Source organism: Chanodichthys erythropterus, chromosome 13 (assembly GCF_024489055.1).
Source record: "Chanodichthys erythropterus isolate Z2021 chromosome 13, ASM2448905v1, whole genome shotgun sequence".
NCBI lineage: Eukaryota > Metazoa > Chordata > Actinopteri > Cypriniformes > Xenocyprididae > Chanodichthys > Chanodichthys erythropterus.
In genome coordinates, this window is record NC_090233.1 from 41,862,016 (window position 1) to 41,883,683 (window position 21,668).

Consider the following 21,668-nt stretch of genomic DNA (forward strand, 5'->3'; position numbering starts at 1 on the left):
TGTCTGTGTCAGTGAGATTATGACTGAAAGGCCTTCAGAGCTCATTTAAATACTCTAGGATCAGGGGTTTCCCCTCAGTTTTTGTTCTGTTTTTTTTTTTTTTTTTAGTTTCATTTCTCCAGCTTCCTTTCCCTTTTCTCTTTTTATTGTGATTTCTCTGAAGCACCTCCTAAACCATCTTGAAGAAAAGCTTTGATTTAAGGCACTATGAGCTGAATTTTCCAGGAAAGAGGAAGTAAATATTGTTTAATTAGACTGAAATATTGATGTTACTTATGTTTTGTTTTTATTGGCTGTTTCTCTAAGCACATCACATTCACTTGTATATTGCAAAAATACAGTAACTTTTAATGAAGCAAAACATTAAAATGGAGTAAACAAATGACATAAGGTAAAACACAGTGGTATGCACCCAATAATTTCTACTGAATCTTGGTGATCTTATAGTTTAGCTACACTTTGAAGTTGGGATTTGTTCCATGCAGACTGATTAGCAGTTAAAATGTTAATGAGGTTCTGCTCTTAACTGAAATCAGAGTTTTGATGATCAAGAAATACCTCTTAACCCATTCCCTATAACCACTAACATCACAATAGTTTTAAAAAAAGGGGTCTTCCATCCAAGTCCTAACCAGACAGAGTATTAGCTGCTGATCATCATTAAAGGAAATGTTCAATGTAACCCCAAAGTTATAGTTTTTATTTAGACTGAGTCACTAACAACATTAGAAAATATGAAAATGCTTCTAAGCTTTCTAAGTGAAATATACAAATATTTACCCACAGACTCAGTACTGATGACATGCTGTCCTCTTACACTAATTTTGGAACTGTGAAATAAAAAAATCACAAAGTGTGGTTGAGGTCCACTGGTTTTGCTGGTGTGCTTGTGGATGGTGGATATGTTTTGCAAAGGCATTAAGAAACCACAACGTACACTGTAAAAAAAAATCCTGTAAAAAAACGGTAAAAAGTCTGGCAGCAGAGTTTCCAGAGAAATCCCATAAAATTACAGCAAATAACCATTTCACAAAATTACATGCAAAAACTGTAAAAATACAGAACAGACTTTACAGTCAAAATTCATAAAATTACAGTATTTTACTGTTGATAATCGTTTATTAAACCATGAAAAAACTGATAAATTATGTCAGATTACATAGAAAACAACTAATTTTCAGGTTAATCTCTGCAAATCGAAGGTTTTTATGAGTTATTTTATCAAGCTGCTCTGTCCATCTAGTTATTTACTTTTAAAATATAGATTTTCCATGTAAAATAACTAAGAAATTATTTATAAAAATGTAATTAGCACATAAATTCAAAACAAATGTTTGCAATTTACAGTATTAATCTTTATTAACCACTCACAACTTCAATCTATGAATTAATTACTTAGAAATGCATAATAGCAACCTTTACAACCAATTTCTGTTAAATTAACAAAATATAGTACAGAATACATTTAATCAAAGCATGTACATACAGTATTAGTCATTGTATATAAGACATTGTATGTCAACTTACTTAAATTATAGGCAATACAAGCGTAGTATATAGAACATCTACATTAAAAGAGAATTACTGTATACTTCTGTACTGTAATATTGCTGTTATTTTATGCATATATGATGACTCTTACATATATGTGACTACAAGGAGTACAATGGAAGCAACAATAAGTACAATGACAATTTCCAGTTAGTCTAGCACAGTATGCATAGAAATTATTAATTTTTTTTTTTTTTTCAGTTAAACAGAAAGATAGTATTAACCAGTCAATTGTTCACAAAAAAGATGCATTCTCTCTTATCAGTCTCTTGAAAATGGTTTGAGTTAGTCAGGTTTTTCCACCAGCATGGAACAGTCCAGGTAAAGGTCAGTTAAAGTGAGTTTGTGCCCCTTTGGGATGGCACCACAAGATGCTGTTCACTTCCAGAAAGCAATCTTCTGGAGGGCGTATAATAAGTCTGAAGCAGAGAGTTTAGGTACAGGCTTGGAGAGCCAGTTGTTGTTCTGTTGTGTAGCATACAGAATGGCTTGATCTTCCCAATGTTGTACTGGGCAAATATGCAAGATCGGGCAGTTCCAGCACTGTAGTCTGTGAAGTTTAACTGATCAATTATAACACAAAGGATGGGTGGCTGAAACCACGAGCACTTCTGTCTTGGCAAGGTGGAGTTGAACCTTCATCCAGGTGAAAGTCGGACATTTCCATCAAGCAGGCTGAGATGGGAGCAGCTACTGGTTGATCATCTGGCTGGAATGAAAAGTAGAGATGTGTGTGAGGATAGCAGTGATAGGAAAAGCCATGTTTCTGAATTATTCTAGTTACAATTACAACAAAAAATACTATTCAGATTAGCAGCATAAAAAGATGTAAACAAAGAATTTGTTGTATAAGAATAGTAATCTTTCCACACCTGTACTGTATGCTGCTGTAGATCTCCAGTCTTTCCACATTACCTGAAATCATAAAGAAATAAAAATTAGTTGGCTATTACATTTATTCAAACATGCCAGCATATGTTTTACTGAGACAATGCAAAACCTCAACCTTCTTTGATCTAAATTTTTTATATCCAACTATCCAATATATCTTACGTAAGATTTTTTTATTATTATACTTTATTATTACACTAATATATGCATACTATTCGCGTTTGCAAGCAGATGCACTCATAATATTTATTATGTTGTTCATATTGTACTCTTATCTGCTTTCCTGTAACGTTATAGGCCTATAGTATGAGTATACAGGCTGCAGTTTATAAAAAGAGATTTAAATAATGGCGGTACTACCACATCTGAACGAAGACATAAACACTGAATGGACTTTATTAATAACTAACGTTAATCTTTCTTGGTTTAAAACAGATGGAAAATTGACAGATGCCTGCTGCAGTTGTTTTGCTTTCAACGGCAGTTACCTTACGTCATTTGTGTGAACACCGTTTAGAAATACTTATATTAGCTTCGAAACTATAAACAATACAAAGGTGTAGCCACACTACATAAAATATCACACACATGTACGTTAACGTTAGAATGAAACTCTTACCTCAGCCAGTGATCGGTTGGTATGATGTTCGCTGTGGTCTTCTCGCTGAAAGGACGTGATAGTTTTTCCTCACACTGTTCCCGAAGAATGGATGACGGATGAGTTCAAATAAATACTCCTGCTCACGACTGCTCTTTAGGATTGCTTTACACTGTTTAATCTCACGACACACAAGCGTAGCCTGAAATAAATTCAAATAACGCGCTCGCCCTTCCATCACTGCATCACTGCACTACTACAGGAACTGTTGTAGGCGGGACTAACGGAAAAGTTATCGGCGGCAAATTTGAATCTGCGTCGCGCGTGCTCGCAGACGCCCCCCGCGCGCGCGCACGCACGTACACACACACACACACACACACACACACACACACACACACACAAAGCTGCGCATTTGCAACTCTATTTGGAAAAACATAAAATGTACATATCAATAATAGATGTGTTCAGAAAATTTAGGGGAGAATAGGAAGGCCAATCAGCAGTTTCAAAATAAGCATATTTGCAAGATGAGGTTAAAATTTTAGTAAATACAATGCATAATAGCCTATATAGAAGGCCTACACACCTACTGTATGTACCAATACTACTGAACCTTAAAAAACTAACTTTAACCAACACATTAGCTACTCTTAAATGAAAGAAGAAAAAAACATGTTGAATGACTGCATATTTCTGTAGTTATACATTCATTCCCTTTTTTCTATTTTTACAGAAAAAATCTGTAAAATATTAATCAACATTTTATGTAAAATTACACATTTTTCTGTAAAAAATACAGAACATTTCTTTTAAAAAACAGAAATTTAATGTAATGCTAAAATACATGCAATTCCCTGTAAATTTAATAGCTGAAAATTAAATTACAGCAAATATCTGTAAAACAACAGGTATTTCAATGTATAATGAGAAAACAGAAAAAATCTGTAAAAAAATACAGACCAATACCTGTAAATTTACATTTATTTTTAACAGTGTAGCATGTTGGACAAAACGTGTTTTCTGTGGAAGATGGTCAATTTCACAACCTCTTTCAGAGAAGTCGTCACTCTAAACTATATTTGTCACACATGAAGGTGAAAAGTTGAAGATGCTGACATAAATGTGTAAGAGTTGTTTGTCTGGTGCAAGAGTGCCAAAGTTACAGCTGGCAAGTAAGATGTGAGCCTACTGAGGTGGGATGCAGAGGGTTTGCAGCCCAGTCTCTCCGCAGGGCCTATAACATGCTGGGCATCAAACGGGCCAGCAGACAAAAGGGCATTAAGTCGGCCACAGAGGCAGCAGAAGTTGCTTCAAGGTGGCTCTGGATCAGGCTATGGAAAGCTGTGGGAGGGTGGGAGGGGTAGTGCGACCTGGACACAAGCCGGGGCTTGATCAAACCCTGGCTGGATCGCCTGGGCGAGGGTGTCTGATTGTTGAACCACCCGATGACCCCAGGCAACATCAGTGATGATGTGTCCAGGTGCATCACATGGTAATGTATGATAAAAGTGTCCAGTATATGTTATTATTTATTTACTCAATTCATGGGTCGTGTTCTTCAAATGAGACTTACTTGGTGAGCCAAATGTTTCAGGATAACTTAAACCAAAGCTTTAGGATTAACTTTAGTAAAATAAATCTCTAGGCTATGCCACATACAGTTTAAATATACAGCAAAATATGATTTGTTTGCAGATTTTTAAATATTTGAATTATAAAAATGTTCTAATGATAAAATTCAGTGATTGTATGTAGAAATACTAAATAGTTTGAGACAAAGAAAATCAGGAATTAGACAAAACTTTTCATTTCACTGGAACATCATCAAGTGTTTTCACTACCTTTTTCTTTATATAGTATCTTAGACAGACATTGTGATGAAGTCATGCTGATGAATGTCAAAATCATGCTGATGAAAACGAAGGACAAACTGAAAGTCTTGTGAAATCTGGAAATGCCACGTCAGATACTTATCTATGGGAAAATAGAATGATTATGCATGCAAAATATAATATACAGTTACTTTTTATTATAGAGGCATTTGTTTCATTTTAAGAGTTACTGTTTGCACCATACAGTCAATGAACTGTATGCAGTTGTTTATCAATTAAACCATGATTTCAAGTAACCAGTTGTGATCCATATTTTGAATTTATATGGAGTTAGTTCTCCTCAAACTCAAAAGATTAACACTTGTTTTCGTCTTTTACAGTTGGAATTGTGGAGATATTGACTCTTCAGAAAACAATATTTGACAGAAGACTCACACACACATATGTTGGCTTAAAATTGACACTTGAAGTCGACAATTTCTGTTTTTAATAATGAGTTATCTGTGCACATCATTATTTTTATTTTATATTATTTTCATAATCTTTAATCACAATAACTTCCCTTCTTCTTGCAGCATCTTCTCTTCTCTGATGATGTGTTTACTGGCGTGAGGGCGGGATCAATCTGTCACTCACATGAGATCACAGCAAGAGCAAACAACAACCATCCAACCAATTCCCCATGGACAAAATCAAGTCCTGACCTGCCTTCATTCAAGAAGCTGTTTCACTCGGATATATGTCACAATCCGCTTGTTAAGTCTGATGTCACCACAAACCACACAGACCCAGCACTTCTTTTTTAATAGAGGCTGCGGTCACAGTCTCATTACCCCTTTACTTTACTTTGCATGTTTTATTTGAAAAAAACTCTGTACTGATGAAAACTTTGATTTATTGAAATTTGGAAATGCGAACATAAACAAATTACATCAAATTGGGGAAAAAAACTGGTGTAAAACTATAACTATAGTTTTTTCAGACATTATTAATACAGTAGGCTATATTTGTATTTTATAGGCAATGCTGTTATAGGGCCTCAATGCCCACTGTAATGATACAATGAAATTAACAACACTTGCTTTGTTGTTTATTTGTACAGTACTCACAAATGACTAATGATGATCTGTTTGCAGGATAGAGAAGAGTATGAGTGAAATCCTCCTCTTCCCCCCTTTCAAGAGACTCATTGGTTCATTTTTTCTCTAATTAGTGATGAGTATTTTCCACAAGCAACTAACAATTCCCATGTTTACAAGAGGAGATTTTACAGCTTCTTTTGATCACTGTTGGAAGTAGTTTTGTTTTGATTCAGTGATTGAGATTGGAATGTCTTCATGTCATATAGTTGCATTTAAAGAGGGTCGAAAATATAGTTTACTTTTTGCGATGATACATGCAATCATGCAGCTGAGATATATCATACTATGTGAGAATACTGTATACTATATATCCAACTTTATATTAAGAGAAATAAAAAAAATAAGAAAAAAAAAATCAGCCAATTGAGATTTTGTCACAGACACGACAGGCTCCACCATCCACCAATCACAGCGCACTCAATCACCAGAATACTAATCACCGACACCTGCACCTCATCAACACCAGTATAAAGAGCACTCACTCACACACACCACTCCAATGTCTGGTCTTGTTTGCATTATACTTACATGTATGCTTACCTTCAGGACTCCCTGTGATCTACTTACCTGTCTCCAGCATCTCCTGTTCTCCTCGTGTGATTCCCTGTCTCAGTGCTCCTTGTCTCCAGTGATCTCCAACTCCAAGACCCATTCCACCTGCAACTACAACAGGACTGTTTTACCACTCTGCACTTCAAGTATCTCCATTGCTGCACCATTCACTTACCTGCACTGCCAATATCTCGTACTGGTTTCAATAAACACCATCTACTGTGATTTCCTCTCTTCTGTGATTTTCCCGTCCCTTCTGTACTGTAACAGATTTGCTATATAGTATTTATATAGCTTTATGTACATGTACGGTATGTTTCAGTGGTGTGCAGTGGTGTTCTGAAATGAGGCACTATTTTTTTATTTTTTTTATTTTATGAATCATTCTAAATTCATGTGCATTACTCTTAAAGTTGACACAACTTCCTTGTTAAATGAACATTACTTTACAGTATATCAAAAAAAAAAAAAAAAAGAAACCAAATACAATTCTATTTTGTAATTTTACATTAACAATGTAATGTTCTATTTATCAAAACCAAGTCAATCTCATCAAGTTAGTGTTTTAAGCATTTCTACATTCATTCCAAAATAACTAAAGGCAATAATTTAAACAATATATTTTATTTATTGCGGTTTTTCTTTTTAATTGTCAACCTAGGATATTTTCGATCATCAGTCATGCTCCATTAACACCGTCTGTCACAGACACGAATTGTATTTTTAATTTCACCAAGCTGATTGCACTAAAACCCTCCGCAGTAATCATGCTTTCAGTCCATTTCAAGTTTGATTTTGACGTGACATAAAGCGGTGATATGTGGGTGATCTGTTTACTTACTTTTCAATTATGCTGCGTCCCAATTCGCCTACTTATACTACGTCCTAAAAGTATGTACTGTTTTTGTAAAGAAAAAGTACATACTTTTGAGTGTGTAGTAGAAGAGTATGCAAGTTTTGGGACATACTATCTCGTCATAACTGCGTCTTTAACGGACGTTCTGTTGCTTAGTTACTCAACCTGTAACTGTTTAAACTACCCTGTCAACAGGGCTTGGGCTTGACATTAACACCCGCCAACCCGCCAAATGCGGGTAGATTTCAGCTGTGGCGGGTAAGACAGCCACTCCCACTAGCCACTTTGGCGGGTTGAATATAATTTCAGCCTACAGCCAAATGAAAAATTATGGAAGCCCGTTTCCGCCACTAAAAAAAAAAAAAAAACGCCACTTAAAAAAAAAAAAAAAAATGCCACTAAAAAAAAAAAAAAAAGATTAATTGCGACTTTTTATCTCAGAATTGCGAGTTATAAAGTCAGAATTCTGAGATATAAAGTCGCAATTGCGTGATAAAAAGTCAGAATTCTGAGATATAAAGTCGCAATTGCGAGTTATAAAGTCAGAATTCTGAGATATAAAGTCGCAATTGCGAGTTATAAAGTCAGAATTCTGAGATATAAAGTCGCAATTGCGTGATAAAAAGTCAGAATTCTGAGATATAAAGTCGCAATTGCGAGTTATAAAGTCAGAATTCTGAGATATAAAGTCGCAATTGCGAGTTATAAAGTCAGAATTCTGAGATAAAAAGTCGCAATTGCGAGTTATAAAGTCAGAATTCTGAGATATAAAGTCGCAATTGCGTGATATAAAGTCAGAATTCTGACTTTATTTCTCGCAATTGCGACTTTATATCTCAGAATTCTGACTTTTTCTCACTACTGTGAAACGTTATTTCTCACAGTTCTTACTTTGCTTGCGTTTCCTTTCATTGCTACTGACCATCAGGATTACTGCTTTGTTATTATTATACATTAAATAGAGGACATCATAAAGGATTATTTCTAGCGCCGATTTACCAATAAAGAAATATTGAATTTACTGGAGGAGACACATATAGATTAGTCTCCGGACATATGCATTACGCAGGAATATGCATATAGAATGTTTCCCCCACGGTAACCTTGTACACAGCGTTTCAAGGAGAAAAAACAGCTTTTACTGCCATCTAGTGGGCTTAATACTAAAACAACCAATACCTATCATGTTTCATTAACTTTGCAACTCAAGGGTAGAAATAGAATCATGCAATTCTGCAAATTACAGTCGAGATATTTGGACAATAAAAGTTGTTTTTAACAGAATGGATACACTAATGAATTTTACACGATAATAACAATATCATAATAATCATAAGAAGAAGAAGAATCAGCTGTGGCGGAGGCGCAATAAATCAGACAAAGCTGAAGTGGCACATTTTAATACATCCAACAGCTTCAGACTTCACTGCAGCACGTCTATCGTTGGATGCGCTGTTACAGACAGAGATACTGACCATCAGTTAATTGCGAGAAAAAAGTCAGAATTCTGACTTTTTATCACGCAATTGCGACTTTATATCTCAGAATTCTGACTTTTTATCACGCAATTGCGACTTTATATCTCAGAATTCTGACTTTTTATCACGCAATTGCGACTTTATATCTCAGAATTCTGACTTTTTATCACGCAATTGCGACTTTATATCTCAGAATTCTGACTTTATAACTCGCAATTGCGACTTTATATCTCAGAATTCTGACTTTTTATCACGCAATTGCGACTTTATATCTCAGAATTCTGACTTTTTATCACGCAATTGCGACTTTATATCTCAGAATTCTGACTTTTTATCACGCAATTGCGACTTTATATCTCAGAATTCTGACTTTATAACTCGCAATTGCGACTTTATATCTCAGAATTCTGACTTTATAACTCGCAATTGCGACTTTATATCTCAGAATTCTGACTTTATATCACGCAATTGCGACTTTATATCTCAGAATTCTGACTTTATATCACGCAATTGCGACTTTATATCTCAGAATTCTGACTTTATATCACGCAATTGCGACTTTATATCTCAGAATTCTGACTTTATATCACGCAATTGCGACTTTATATCTCAGAATTCTGACTTTATAACTCGCAATTGCGACTTTATATCTCAGAATTCTGACTTTATAACTCGCAATTGCGACTTTATATCTCAGAATTCTGACTTTATAACTCGCAATTGCGACTTTATATCTCAGAATTCTGACTTTATAACTCCCAATTGCGACTTTATATCTCAGAATTCTGACTTTATATCACGCAATTGCGACTTTATATCTCAGAATTCTGACTTTATATCACGCAATTGCGACTTTATATCTCAGAATTCTGACTTTTTATCACGCAATTGCGACTTTATATCTCAGAATTCTGACTTTATAACTCGCAATTCTGAGATAAAAAGTCGCAATTAATCTTTTTTTTTTTTTTTTAGTGGGTTTTTTTTTTTTTTTTTTTAAGTGGCGTTTTTTTTTTTTTTTTTTAGTGGCGGAAACGGGCTTCCATAAAAAATAGCCAAGCTCATCGTATCACAAAATTACAATTCAGTCACAATTCTTTATCGATTAACTTGCAGTTAGTGAAGGCGGGATAGGCGGAATCGCTCTGAATGACACAACAGAAGCGCTCGCGTGCGCTCTCTCTCTGTCGCGCGCGATCAGTTCTCCTCGCGCCTGAATACACGCACATACAGATGTCAAAATGCATCTTGTGGAGTATCATGCGTGAATACAGTCGGCTATGGCTTACAGCTAAGTGGGTAAAAAATGGATGTGTCAGTATATGACGTCCATGCATTCAGCAGCCCCCAAATAAATACCTGTTTGTCATTAATGTTAATCAAACATCAAAAAATGTTAAATAAATGTATACATGTATGCTAAATAAACATATGTATCTGAAATATATATATATATATATATATATATATATATATATATATATATATATATATATATATATATATATATATATTTAAATTACTATTTGAAAATTCTTTGTTCTTTTTATATAGCCTAACAAAAATAACTATACATACCTAATATATGCAATGTATAGTCTTGATTTGGGTGGTCAATCTGCATTTGTAAGTTTGAAAGGGTTTTAAATCTTGTAAATCAAGTAAAATGACTCAAAATCAAGTAATTTAAGCATGCCAGAGTCAACTTTAATCATACAAAATGTAATTTCCCCACAGCAAAATTGTGGCCAGTGAAAATGCTGAGTGGCTAGTAACTTTGGAAAACCACTAGCCACATTGGCTGGTGAGCAAAAAAGTTAATGTCAAGCCCTGCCTGTCAATCATCTTGTCACAGTTAAAATCCTCCACATTGAATTAAATTTATTTTCTTACCGTTTCGGAGAGAAATGTAGTCGCACATTGATCTGCCAGTCATGGGTCTTTCATGCAGAGAACTCTCCTCTTCTTTGCATAATGATGCATTTAAAAGTTAATGACCAAACACATCGTTATAAAAGTTCACAATGCTGTTGCAGATGAAATATAATGTGGATAACATTTAATAAATATCTTTTTGTCAGGTTAGACACTGCTTATTAATCATTCAAGCCCCTTTATCTTAACCGTCGTACCTCGCACGTCCGTCATGTTTGTAGTTTTTAAACACTTTTTATTCGTATTTGTAGTTCTAATCGAATCCTCGTCCACAGCGCAATGTGTTATGGGCAATATTAGCCGTTAGAAGTGTGCACGGATCTGCACTTTGAATTCTAACCAGAAAAAGTAGACCATCCGGGTATCTTTGGAATACTCATTTCAACATACTACGATTTGGGACATACTAATTCTTTTTTCGAATACTAATTAGGAAGCATAGTATGCGAATTGGGACACAGCATTAGGCGGGATTTATCGCACAAACCAATCATATCCAATCATAACAAATTACATCCAATGATAGCGCGATGGAGACATTGCCTCCTCTCACGTTACTTTCCCCCATTCATTTTCAATTACCCCCACAAAACCCACCGCACGCCGGGGTTCTGATGATTTTCTATGGACTCCTATGAGAGGAAAGGGAGGCACGACTCCATAGACTGTAAAGCATGACACCTCTGTGTAACTTTACCTACGGGTGTCGCTGTTGGGCAGTGTTCCTTAAAGGTCCCGTTTTTCGTGTTTTTTTGAAGCTTTGATTGTGTTAATAGTGTGCAATATAACACAGTATTTTTCACATAATTTACTTATCTGTATACCGCTGTTTCCACTGTCATAAAAACGGGCTGATGACTTCCTTGTTCTATGAAGTCCCTCCTTCAGAAATACGTAACGAGTTCTGATTGTGCCAGCGGTTCCTGTGTTGTGATTCGACAGCAGCTTAGTGGTCCTTGCCCGGAAAGGTCACGCCTCTTACCATAACGTGTGCTGCACATAGTTTTACATGTGGATTATTGTGGTGTTGTGCCGAATGAACACAAAAGACAATAATTCCCGAGAGACTGAACTCTTTAATCTCCACAAGCAGCGACAGAAAATGTACAACATTAGCACTCACTCAGAAGAGTACCTCATACGGAAAACAGCCATATACATAAACATAGTCCCCTCTTGTGGCCATTATGTGCACTGCAGTCCAACATTAACTATTGCAGTAAGGATACCACAATTATAATTTTCGGGAACCGAGTTAAACATAAATTGTAACCATTGATCTCTAAGTACAGCGTCCCTGGGAAGGCCAAACAAAGGTGATTGGACTGCGGGATGAAAATAACAGCGTTTCGACAACATGGCGACAAACACACTCTACAAACGCAACTCTTGCTCTTCTCCGTGGGAGCGCAACAAGACCACACCCCCTTTTTTGTGTATTCCTGTGGCCGGAGGTTATGCCGCGTTCCAGGCAACCCGTAACCTGTGTTTTTCCAAAAACCTGCCTGGAACGCAGCATTAGTCAAAAAACTGTTTTAGTGACGTCATTAAAGACGGAAGTAGAGGGATGTAGTCCAAACTGGCCGTTCAATGTAGGCGACTTCTGTTAAATAAAATATCTCGCTTGGCATTGAACTTTGAGCTTTAAAATTTTACAGATTTTATTTATACTCTAACAACAACATTACACACTAACTAAAGTTTGAAACATGGGATCACAAAGAACGGGACCTTTAAGAAATACACATGACTTGCGCTCTTTTTAATGTCATAATTTGTAATATTTGTGTTGTTTTATATGTAATATGGATTATTTTCTCATCCTATTTTTTTTGAGGAGGCACTGCCTCCCTTGCCTACTCGGAGGAAACGCCCCTGGTATGTTTGTGTAAATGTGTGTCACAGTGTGTGTGTGTAAAAAGGACCCAAGACCAGAGAAGTTCAGGCAAGAATTTATTTGATATCAGGGACAAAACAAAAATTCGGTGGGGCCGTACGAATCCTAGACGTGTCCAGGATGATTAAATGGAGAATATGAGAGTGGTCAAAATTGGCAAGAGGTCAGACAGACAGACCATGTCTGTGTGCTTCATGTAGAATTATCTAAATGTATTTATTCATGTCAAATATTATTTAATATGACTGAATAAATCTACATTAGTTTGCGCTGATAAAAGTCTTTCTACCAGCCAGATCAGACATAAAGCAGCTTATAACTGAGACAGGAACATTTTGTCCAGTCAATTTAGTCTAAACTATTCAACTTAAAATGTATTTGTGAAGCACTGTTTACAGTCATAATAATCTTGAAGCTTTATTGAGTTTTGTGATGTTTTAGTGATGCCAGTGGCACTATTGCTTATCATAAATGTAGTGTGATGTGCATTTTTACTCAGAATCTCAGAATGCAAGAACTACTCTGAAAGAGGTCAGAAGATGTAATTCATAAACAAAGCTTTATTTGACACTTCTTTGTAGACAATGAAAATAAAATCATACATCAAATTATAAAAAGACTGTACATATGACACATTGTTCAGTGCTCTTATGAAAATATGTTTGTGGAAAAGACTATTTTACAACTCAGTGTTAATAATAATAATAACTTAATCATCATAGGCATTAGCAAATGTTTTAAATATTTTTAGTTGTTTATTTTTCATTGAACTCCAACTATGAAGTCATTTGAAGGATGTTGGTGTTGATGATGTTGATGTCAGGATGTTCTTCTGTGGCGCAGTGACAGTTGTACTGTGGTGCACAGACTGCTGGCTCCTTTAAAATCAGAAAAATTTAATTGAATATAATTGTATTAGTTCATTTAGTTAATTGTCATGTGTCTCTGTTTGCCAGAGGAGTTTGTGTCTTTGTATTTAAAATGTGAAGGATAAGAAAATACATTTAAACAGATATTCTCACCTCTTCTCAAGAGCCTTTATGATATTTTGAGTGAATTTTGACTCTGGATTCATGCATTTCCTTCCTGCACCATTCTTCAGAGTGACACTGTGAAACAACAAAAGCAGTGAGTTGAAACTTACTCAGGATAGTTTGTAGAGTTGATGAATATTTAAATAAATGCATACAAAGCTATACTTACATAATCTCATGTTTGCGACAAGATGGATTTGGAGGGATGATTTCAACCTTCTCAATGTTCTTCACTAAAACCACGTTTGCACCTTTGTCTGCACAGAAGCACCTGCCCTTCGAAGACATTCCCTGCCCTGGAAAAGATATTTCATTATAGTCTGTTAGCTGCAGAACATAACCATAACAAAAGATACAACATATGCTGAATGATCTTGATCTAGAACTAAATAAATCTCACCTTTCACTCCTACAGCGATCAGGCAGGCAAGAAGAACAAAAGCTGCAATAGTCTTCATTGTCTTCTTGTTCTTGATGAACTGTGCTTGTCTGTGTCAGTGAGATTATGACCGAAAGGCCTTCAGAGCTCATTTAAATACTCTAGGATCAGGGGTTTCCCCTCAGTTTTTGTTCTGTTTTTTTGTTTTTTTTGTTTTTTGTTTAATTTTTTTTTTTGGTTTCATTTCTCCAGCTTCCTTTCCCTTTTCTCTTTTTATTGTGATTTCTCTGAAGCACCTCCTAAACCATCTTGAAGAAAAGCTTTGATTTAAGGCACTATGAGCTGAATTTTCCAGGAAAGAGGAAGTAAATATTGTTTAATTAGACTGAAATATTGATGTTAATTATGTTTTGTTTTTATTGGCTGTTTCTCTAAGCACATCACATTCTCTTGTATATTTTGTGCACAAATTAAGGTAGCAATACATATAAGCAGAAAATGCACAATAAATCTATTTATCAACAAAATCTTTTGCAAAATACAGTAACTTTTAATGAAGCAAAACACTATAATGGGGCAAACAAATTACATTTTGTTTAAAAGAATACAGGTAAAACACACAGTGGTAGGCACACAAGAATCACCCAATAATTTCTACTGAATCTTGGTGATCTTATAGTTTAGCTACACTTTGAAGTTGGGATTTGTTCCATGCAGACTGATAAGCAGTTAAAATGTTAATGAGGTCCTGCTCTTAACTGAAATCAGATTTTTTTTAACACCACAACCAGCAGCAATAGTTTTTAAAAAAGGGGTCTTCTAAGTCTTAACCAGACTCCACTAGAGTATTAGCTGCTGGTCGTCATTAAAGGAAATGTTCAATGTAACCCCAAAGTTAGTTTTTATTTAGACTGAGTCACTAACAACATTAGAAAATATGAAAATGCTTCTAAGCTTTTTAAGTGAAATATACAAATATTTACCCACTGACTCAGTACTGATGACAGTGCTGTCCTTTTACACAAATTTTGGAACTGTGAAATAATAATAAAAAAAAAAAAATCACAAAGTGTGGTTGAGGTCCACTGGTTTTGCTAGTGTGCTTGTGGATGGTGGATATGTTTTGCAAAGGCATTAAAAAAACAACAACGTAGGATGTTGGACAAAACGTGTTTTCTGTGGAAGATGGTCAATTTCACAACCTCTTTCAGAGAAGTCGTCACTCTAAACTATATTTGTCACACATGAAGGTGAAAAGTTGAAGATGCTGACATAAATGTGTAAGAGTTGTTTGTCTAGTGCAAGAGTGCCAAAGTTACAGCTGGCAAGTAAGATGTGAGCCTACTGAGGTGGGATGCAGAGGGTTTGCAGCCCAGTCTCTCCGCAGGGCCTATAACATGCTGGGCATCAAACGAGCCAGCAGACAAAAGGGCATTAAGTCGGCCACAGAGGCAGCAGAAGTTGCTTCAAGGTGGCTCTGGATCAGGCTATGGAAAGCTGTGGGAGGGTGGGAGGGGTAGTGCGACCTGGACACAAGCCGGGGCTTGATCAAACCCTGGCTGGATCGCCTGGGCGAGGGTGTCTGATTGTTGAACCACCCGATGACCCCAGGCAACATCAGTGATGATGTGTCCAGGTGCATCACATGGTAATGTATGATAAAAGTGTCCAGTATATGTTATTATTTATTTACTCAATTCATGGGTCGTGTTCTTCAAATGAGACTTACTTGGTGAGCCAAATGTTTCAGGATAACTTAAACCAAAGCTTTAGGATTAACTTTAGTAAAATAAATCTCTAGGCTATACCACATACAGTTTAAATATACAGCAAAATACGATTTGTTTGCAGATTTTTAAATATTTGAATTATAAAAATTTTCTAATGATGAAATTCAGTGATTGTATGTAGAAATACCAAATAGTTTGAGACAAAGAAAATCAGGAATTAGACAAAACTTTTCATTTCACTGGAACATCATCAAGTGTTTTCACTACCTTTTTCTTTATATAGTATCTTAGACAGACATTGTGATGAAGTCATGCTGATGAATGTCAAAATCATGCTGATGAAAACAAAGGACAAACTGAAAGTCTTGTGAAATCTGGAAATGCCACGTCAGATACTTATCTATGGGAAAATAGAATGATTATGCATGCAAAATATAATATACAGTTACTTTTTATTATAGAGGCATTTGTTTCATTTTAAGAGTTACTGTTTGCACCATACAGTCAATGAACTGTATGCAGTTGTTTATCAATTAAACCATGATTTTAAGTAACCAGTTGTGATCCATATTTTGAATTTATATGGAGTTAGTTCTCCTCAAACTCAAAAGATTAACACTTGTTTTCGTCTTTTACAGTTGGAATTGTGGAGATATTGACTCTTCAGAAAACAATATTTGACAGAAGACTCACACACACATATGTTGGCTTAAAATTAACACTTGAAGTCGACAATTTCTGTTTTTAATAATGAGTTATCTGTGCACATCATTATTTTTATTTTATATTAATTTCATAATCTTTAATCACAATAACTTCCCTTCTTCTTGCAGCATCTTCTCTTCTCTGATGATGTGTTTACTGGCGTGAGGGCGGGATCAATCTGTCACTCACATGAGATCACAGCAAGAGCAAACAACAACCATCCAACCAATTCCCCATGGACAAAATCAAGTCCTGACCTGCCTTTTTTTCTTCATTCAAGAAGCTGTTTCACTCGGATATATGTCACAATCCGCTTGTTAAGTCTGATGTCACCACAAACCACACAGACCCAGCACTTCTTTTTTAATAGAGGCTGCGGTCACGGTCTCATTACCCCTTTACTTTACTTTGCATGTTTTATTTGAAAAAAACTCTGTACTGATGAAAACTTTATTGAAATTTGGAAATGCGAACATAAACAAATTACATCAAATTGGGGAAAAAACTGGTGTAAAACTATAACTATAGTTTTTTCAGACATTATTAATACAGTAGGCTATATTTGTATTTTATAGGCAATGCTGTTATAGGGCCTCAATGCCCACTGTAATGATACAATGAAATTAACAACACTTGCTTTGTTGTTTATTTGTACAGTACTCACAAATGACTAATGATGATCTGTTTGCAGGATAGAGAAGAGTATGAGTGAAATCCTCCTCTTCCCCCCTTTCAAGAGACTCATTGGTTCATTTTTTTCTCTAATTAGTGATGAGTATTTTCCACAAGCAACTAACAATTCCCATGTTTACAAGAGGAGATTTTACAGCTTCTTTTGATCACTGTTTGAAGTAATTTGTTTTGATTCAGTGATTGAGATTGGAATGTCTTCATGTCTTAAAGTCGCATTTAAAGAGGGTCGAAAATATAGTTTACTTTTTGCGATGATACATGCAATCATGCAGCTGAGATATATCATACTATGTGAGAATACTGTATACTATATACTATATGTCCAACTTTATATTAAGAGAAATAAAAAAATAAGAAAAAAAAAATCAGCCAATTGAGATTTTGTCACAGACACGACATGCTCCACCATCCACCAATCACAGCGCACTCAATCACCAGAATACTAATCACCGACACCTGCACCTCATCAACACCAGTATAAAGAGCACTCACTCACACACACCACTCCAATGTCTGGTCTTGTTTGCATTATACTTACATGTATGCTTACCTTCAGGACTCCCTGTGATCTACTTACCTGTCTCCAGCATCTCCTGTTCTCCTCGTGTGATTCCCTGTCTCAGTGCTCCTTGTCTCCAGTGATCTCCAACTCCAAGACCCATTCCACCTGCAACTACAACAGGACTGTTTTACCACTCTGCACTTCAAGTATCTCCATTGCTGCACCATTCACTTACCTGCACTGCCAATATCTCATACTGGTTTCAATAAACACCATCTACTGTGATTTCCTCTCTTCTGTGATTTTCCCGTCCCTTCTGTACTGTAACAGATTTGCTATATAGTATTTATATAGCTTTATGTATGTGTACTGTATGTTTGTGTAAATGTGTGTCAGTGTGTGTGTAAAAAGGACCCAAGACCAGAGAAGTTCAGGCAAGAATTTATTTGATATCAGTGACAAAACAAAAATTCGGTGGGGCCGTACGAATCCTAGACGTGTCCAGTACGATTAAATGGAGAATATGAGAGTGGTCAAAGTAGGCAAGAGGTCAGACAGACAGACCATGTCTGTGTGCTTCATGTAGAATTATCTAAATGTATTTATTCATGTCAAATATTATTTAATATGACTGAATAAATCTACATTAGTTTGCGCTGATAAAAGTCTTTCTACCAGCCAGATCAGACATAAAGCAGCTTATAACTGAGACAGGAACATTTTGTCCAGTCAATTTAGTCTAAACTATTCAACTTAAAATGTATTTGTGAAGCACTGTTTACAGTCGTAATAATCTTGAAGCTTTATTGAGTTTTGGGATGTTTTAGTGATGCCAGTGGCACTATTGCTTATCATAAATGTAGTGTGATGTGCATTTTTACTCAGAATCTCAGAATGCAAGAACTACTCTGAAAGAGGTCAGAAGATGTAATTCATAAACAAAGCTTTATTTGACACTTCTTTGTAGACAATGAAAATAAAATCATACATCAAATTATAAAAAGACTGTACATATGACACATTGTTCAGTGCTCTTATGAAAATATGTTTGTGGAAAAAAAGACTATTTTACAAGAATAATAATAATAACAATAATAATAATTTAATCATCATATGCATTAGGAAATGTTTTAAATATTTTTAGTTGTTTATTTTTCATTGAACTCCAACTATGAAGTCATTTGAAGGATGTTGGTGCTGATGATGTTGATGTCAGGATGTTCTTCTGTGGCGCAGTGACAGTTGTACTGTGGTGCACAGACTGCTGGCTCCTTTAAAATCAGAAAAAGTTCATTGAATATAATTGTATTAGTTCATTTAATTGTCATGTGTCTCTGTTTGCCAGAGGAGTTTGTGTCTTTGTATTTAAAATGTGAAGGATGAATAAATACATTTAAACAGATATTCTCACCTCTTCTCAAGAGCTTTTATGATATTTTGAGTGAATTTTGACTCTGGATTCATGCATTTCCTTCCTGCACCATTCTTCAGAGTGACACTGTGAAACAACAAAAGCAGTGAGTTGAAACTTACTCAGGATAGTTTGTAGAGTTGATGAATATTTAAATAAATGCATACAAATGTAAGCTATACTTACATAATCTCATGTTTGCGACAAGATGGACTTGGAGGGATGATTTCAACCTTCTCAATGTTCTTCACTAAAACCACGTTTGCACCTTTGTCTGCACAGAAGCACCTGCCCTTCGAAGACTTGTCCTGCCCTGGAAAAGATATTTCATTATAGTCTGTTAGCTGCAGAACATAACCATAACAAAAGATACAACATGCTGAATGATCTTGATCTAGAACTAAATAAATCTCACCTTTCACTCCTACAGCGATCAGGCAGGCAAGAAGAACAAAAGCTGCAATAGTCTTCATTGTCTTCTTGTTCTTGATGAACTGTGCTTGTCTGTGTCAGTGAGATTATGACCGAAAGGCCTTCAGAGCTCATTTAAATACTCTAGGATCAGGGGTTTCCCCTCAGTTTTTGTTCTTGTTTTTTTTTTTTTGTTTTTTTTTTTTTGTTTGGTTTTTTGGTTTCACTACTCCAGCTTCCTCTCCTTTTTCTCTTTTTATTGTAATTTCTCGGAAGCACCTCCTAAACCATCTTGAAGAGAAGCTTTGATTTAAGGCACTATGAGCTGAATTTTCCAGGAATGAGGAAGTAAATATTGTTTAATTACTGAAATATTGATGTTATGTTTTGGTGCACTGTAAACCCAAATAATTGGCAAAACTCAAACAATTTGAAGCAATCAGTTGCCCTCAAAATTTTTAAGTTAAGAAATTCAAAATTTAAGTATGCAGAACTGGCAGATTTTTATTTTGTACTCATACATTTAATTGTTCTTAACTTAAAATGTTTGAGTACACTAATTCATGCATTTAACCTTTCAGGTAGCCTCAATGTGACATTTTTATTAGTGTAAACTTAGCTAGCTATAACAAGCTAATCCAGACAATGCTAACTTGCTAATTTGCTAACATGTTAACAATAGCATGGTATACCATGCTGAATGAGTGCAGCAATATTGCATTTAACATATACTTGTATATATAACATATACATATACACTTGCTCTCCAACCAAGCCGCATGCACCACTTGTCACCATTATGGTAGCCTCACGTAGCCACTAGCCAGACCTTCAGACTGACGGCAGAAGGTCTGGACTCTATCACAGTTTTCATTGGCCAAGGACCGCCCAAGAGGACATGACTGACATGTAAAACAACCAATCAGAGTTTTTTTTGTTCCACGTCATGTTTAGGGGCGTGAAAATGAAAGTCGATGTCCCTACAATAACAGACCGTGTGCAGTTATAAATTATTCATTCAAGTGGGTGGGATGTCTGAGGCTGAGACTACCATGATGGTAACTCTGAAGACGAACGAAGGTTTTACGGGTGTAGAACAACATGAGAATCAGTAATAAATGACATTATTTTCATTTTTGTGTGAACTAACCCTTTAAGAAACCACAAACTAGGATGTGGGACAAAATGTGTTTTCTGTGGAAGATGGTCAAACATTTTCACAACCTCTTTCAGAAAATTCCTTATCTCTACCATATGTGTGACATGACGGTCAAAAGTTGAAGATGTTGACATAAATATTGATGATAAATGTGTGTGAGTTGTTTGTCCAGTATAGGTTATTATATACTATAAGCACTCCTGAATCGTGTTCTTCAAATGGCACTTAAGCCGAGTTCTCACTATTTTAGCCACGATTTGGTCATCTGAGACAAATGTTGAGAATCCTAAAAGATTCCTCTGATCCTAGGCCAAAATCTGAAGTCTTTGATCGCTAGTTTGACACATTTGTGGACAGCCGATTAATGCCAGTTGTGATCACATTTTACTTCCAATTAAAAATTCTGCCAGTGTCAGATGATTGGACGCACAGTCTTGCAGTGTGGCTTCTCCCACAATAACCTGATGATGCAATTAGTGAACAACAATAAACCACCACTTGCTCCACACACATTGTTTTCATTTTTTTCTTCCATTTTTATTTTCAAGACAAGCCATGATCAAAATTAATGCAAGAGATTGATTTAGTTTGCTAACCACCATGCCAATCCTGCATGTAAATGCAGCTCACAGTCACCGAACAAGTCACGGGCGGATTATGTAAAACTCCGGACGATCCCTTTTGTGTGCATCCATTTTCAACAAGTTTCAACTGAGATCCTGCAGTGTGACATGGCTTACAGCTGGGATCAATTTCGTACAGTCTGACAAGTAACAGTCATTAAAAAAAAATCACCGAATTAGACAAAACTTTTCATTTCACTGGAACATCATCAAGTGTTTTCACTACCTTTTTCTTTATATAGGATCCTAAACAGACATTGTGATGAAGTCATGCTGATGAATTTCA

At 35.7% G+C, this 21,668-nt stretch overlaps 2 protein-coding genes across 2 annotated transcripts; both read right to left on the reverse strand.

Moving 5' to 3' along the window:
- Positions 1 to 13,386: 13,386 nt before the first annotated feature.
- Positions 13,387 to 14,255, reverse strand: LOC137034718 (C-X-C motif chemokine 11-6-like). Its single transcript, XM_067407864.1, has 4 exons — positions 14,170 to 14,255; positions 13,939 to 14,065; positions 13,758 to 13,844; positions 13,387 to 13,613 (listed from the first exon to the last, which is right to left on the reverse strand). The coding sequence occupies exons 1-4, from the start codon at positions 14,225 to 14,227 to the stop codon at positions 13,520 to 13,522; spliced, it is 366 nt and encodes a 121-aa protein (XP_067263965.1). The 5' UTR covers positions 14,228 to 14,255; the 3' UTR covers positions 13,387 to 13,519.
- A 4,700-nt stretch (positions 14,256 to 18,955) lies between these two features.
- On the reverse strand, positions 18,956 to 19,690 carry LOC137034708 (C-X-C motif chemokine 11-6-like). The gene is made up of 4 exons (XM_067407843.1): positions 19,605 to 19,690; positions 19,376 to 19,502; positions 19,190 to 19,276; positions 18,956 to 19,049 (listed from the first exon to the last, which is right to left on the reverse strand). The coding sequence occupies exons 1-4, from the start codon at positions 19,660 to 19,662 to the stop codon at positions 18,956 to 18,958; spliced, it is 366 nt and encodes a 121-aa protein (XP_067263944.1). The 5' UTR covers positions 19,663 to 19,690.
- Between the last annotated feature and the right edge of the window lie 1,978 nt (positions 19,691 to 21,668).

What these genes read in the sequence shown, in the direction of transcription:
- LOC137034718 (XM_067407864.1), bottom strand. Translation starts at nt 14,227, where the DNA reads ATGAAGACTATTGCAGCTTTTGTTCTTCTTGCCTGCCTGATCGCTGTA. An exon ending in GATCGCTGTAGGAGTGAAAG is followed by an intron (nt 14,066 to 14,169) that starts GTGAGATTTATT and finishes TATCTTTTCCAG; the next exon opens with GGCAGGGAATGTCTTCGAAG. An exon ending in TGTCGCAAACATGAGATTAT is followed by an intron (nt 13,845 to 13,938) that starts GTAAGTATAGCT and finishes GTTGTTTCACAG; the next exon opens with TGTCACTCTGAAGAATGGTG.
- LOC137034708 (XM_067407843.1), bottom strand. Translation starts at nt 19,662, where the DNA reads ATGAAGACTATTGCAGCTTTTGTTCTTCTTGCCTGCCTGATCGCTGTA. An exon ending in GATCGCTGTAGGAGTGAAAG is followed by an intron (nt 19,503 to 19,604) that starts GTGAGATTTATT and finishes TATCTTTTCCAG; the next exon opens with GGCAGGACAAGTCTTCGAAG. An exon ending in TGTCGCAAACATGAGATTAT is followed by an intron (nt 19,277 to 19,375) that starts GTAAGTATAGCT and finishes GTTGTTTCACAG; the next exon opens with TGTCACTCTGAAGAATGGTG.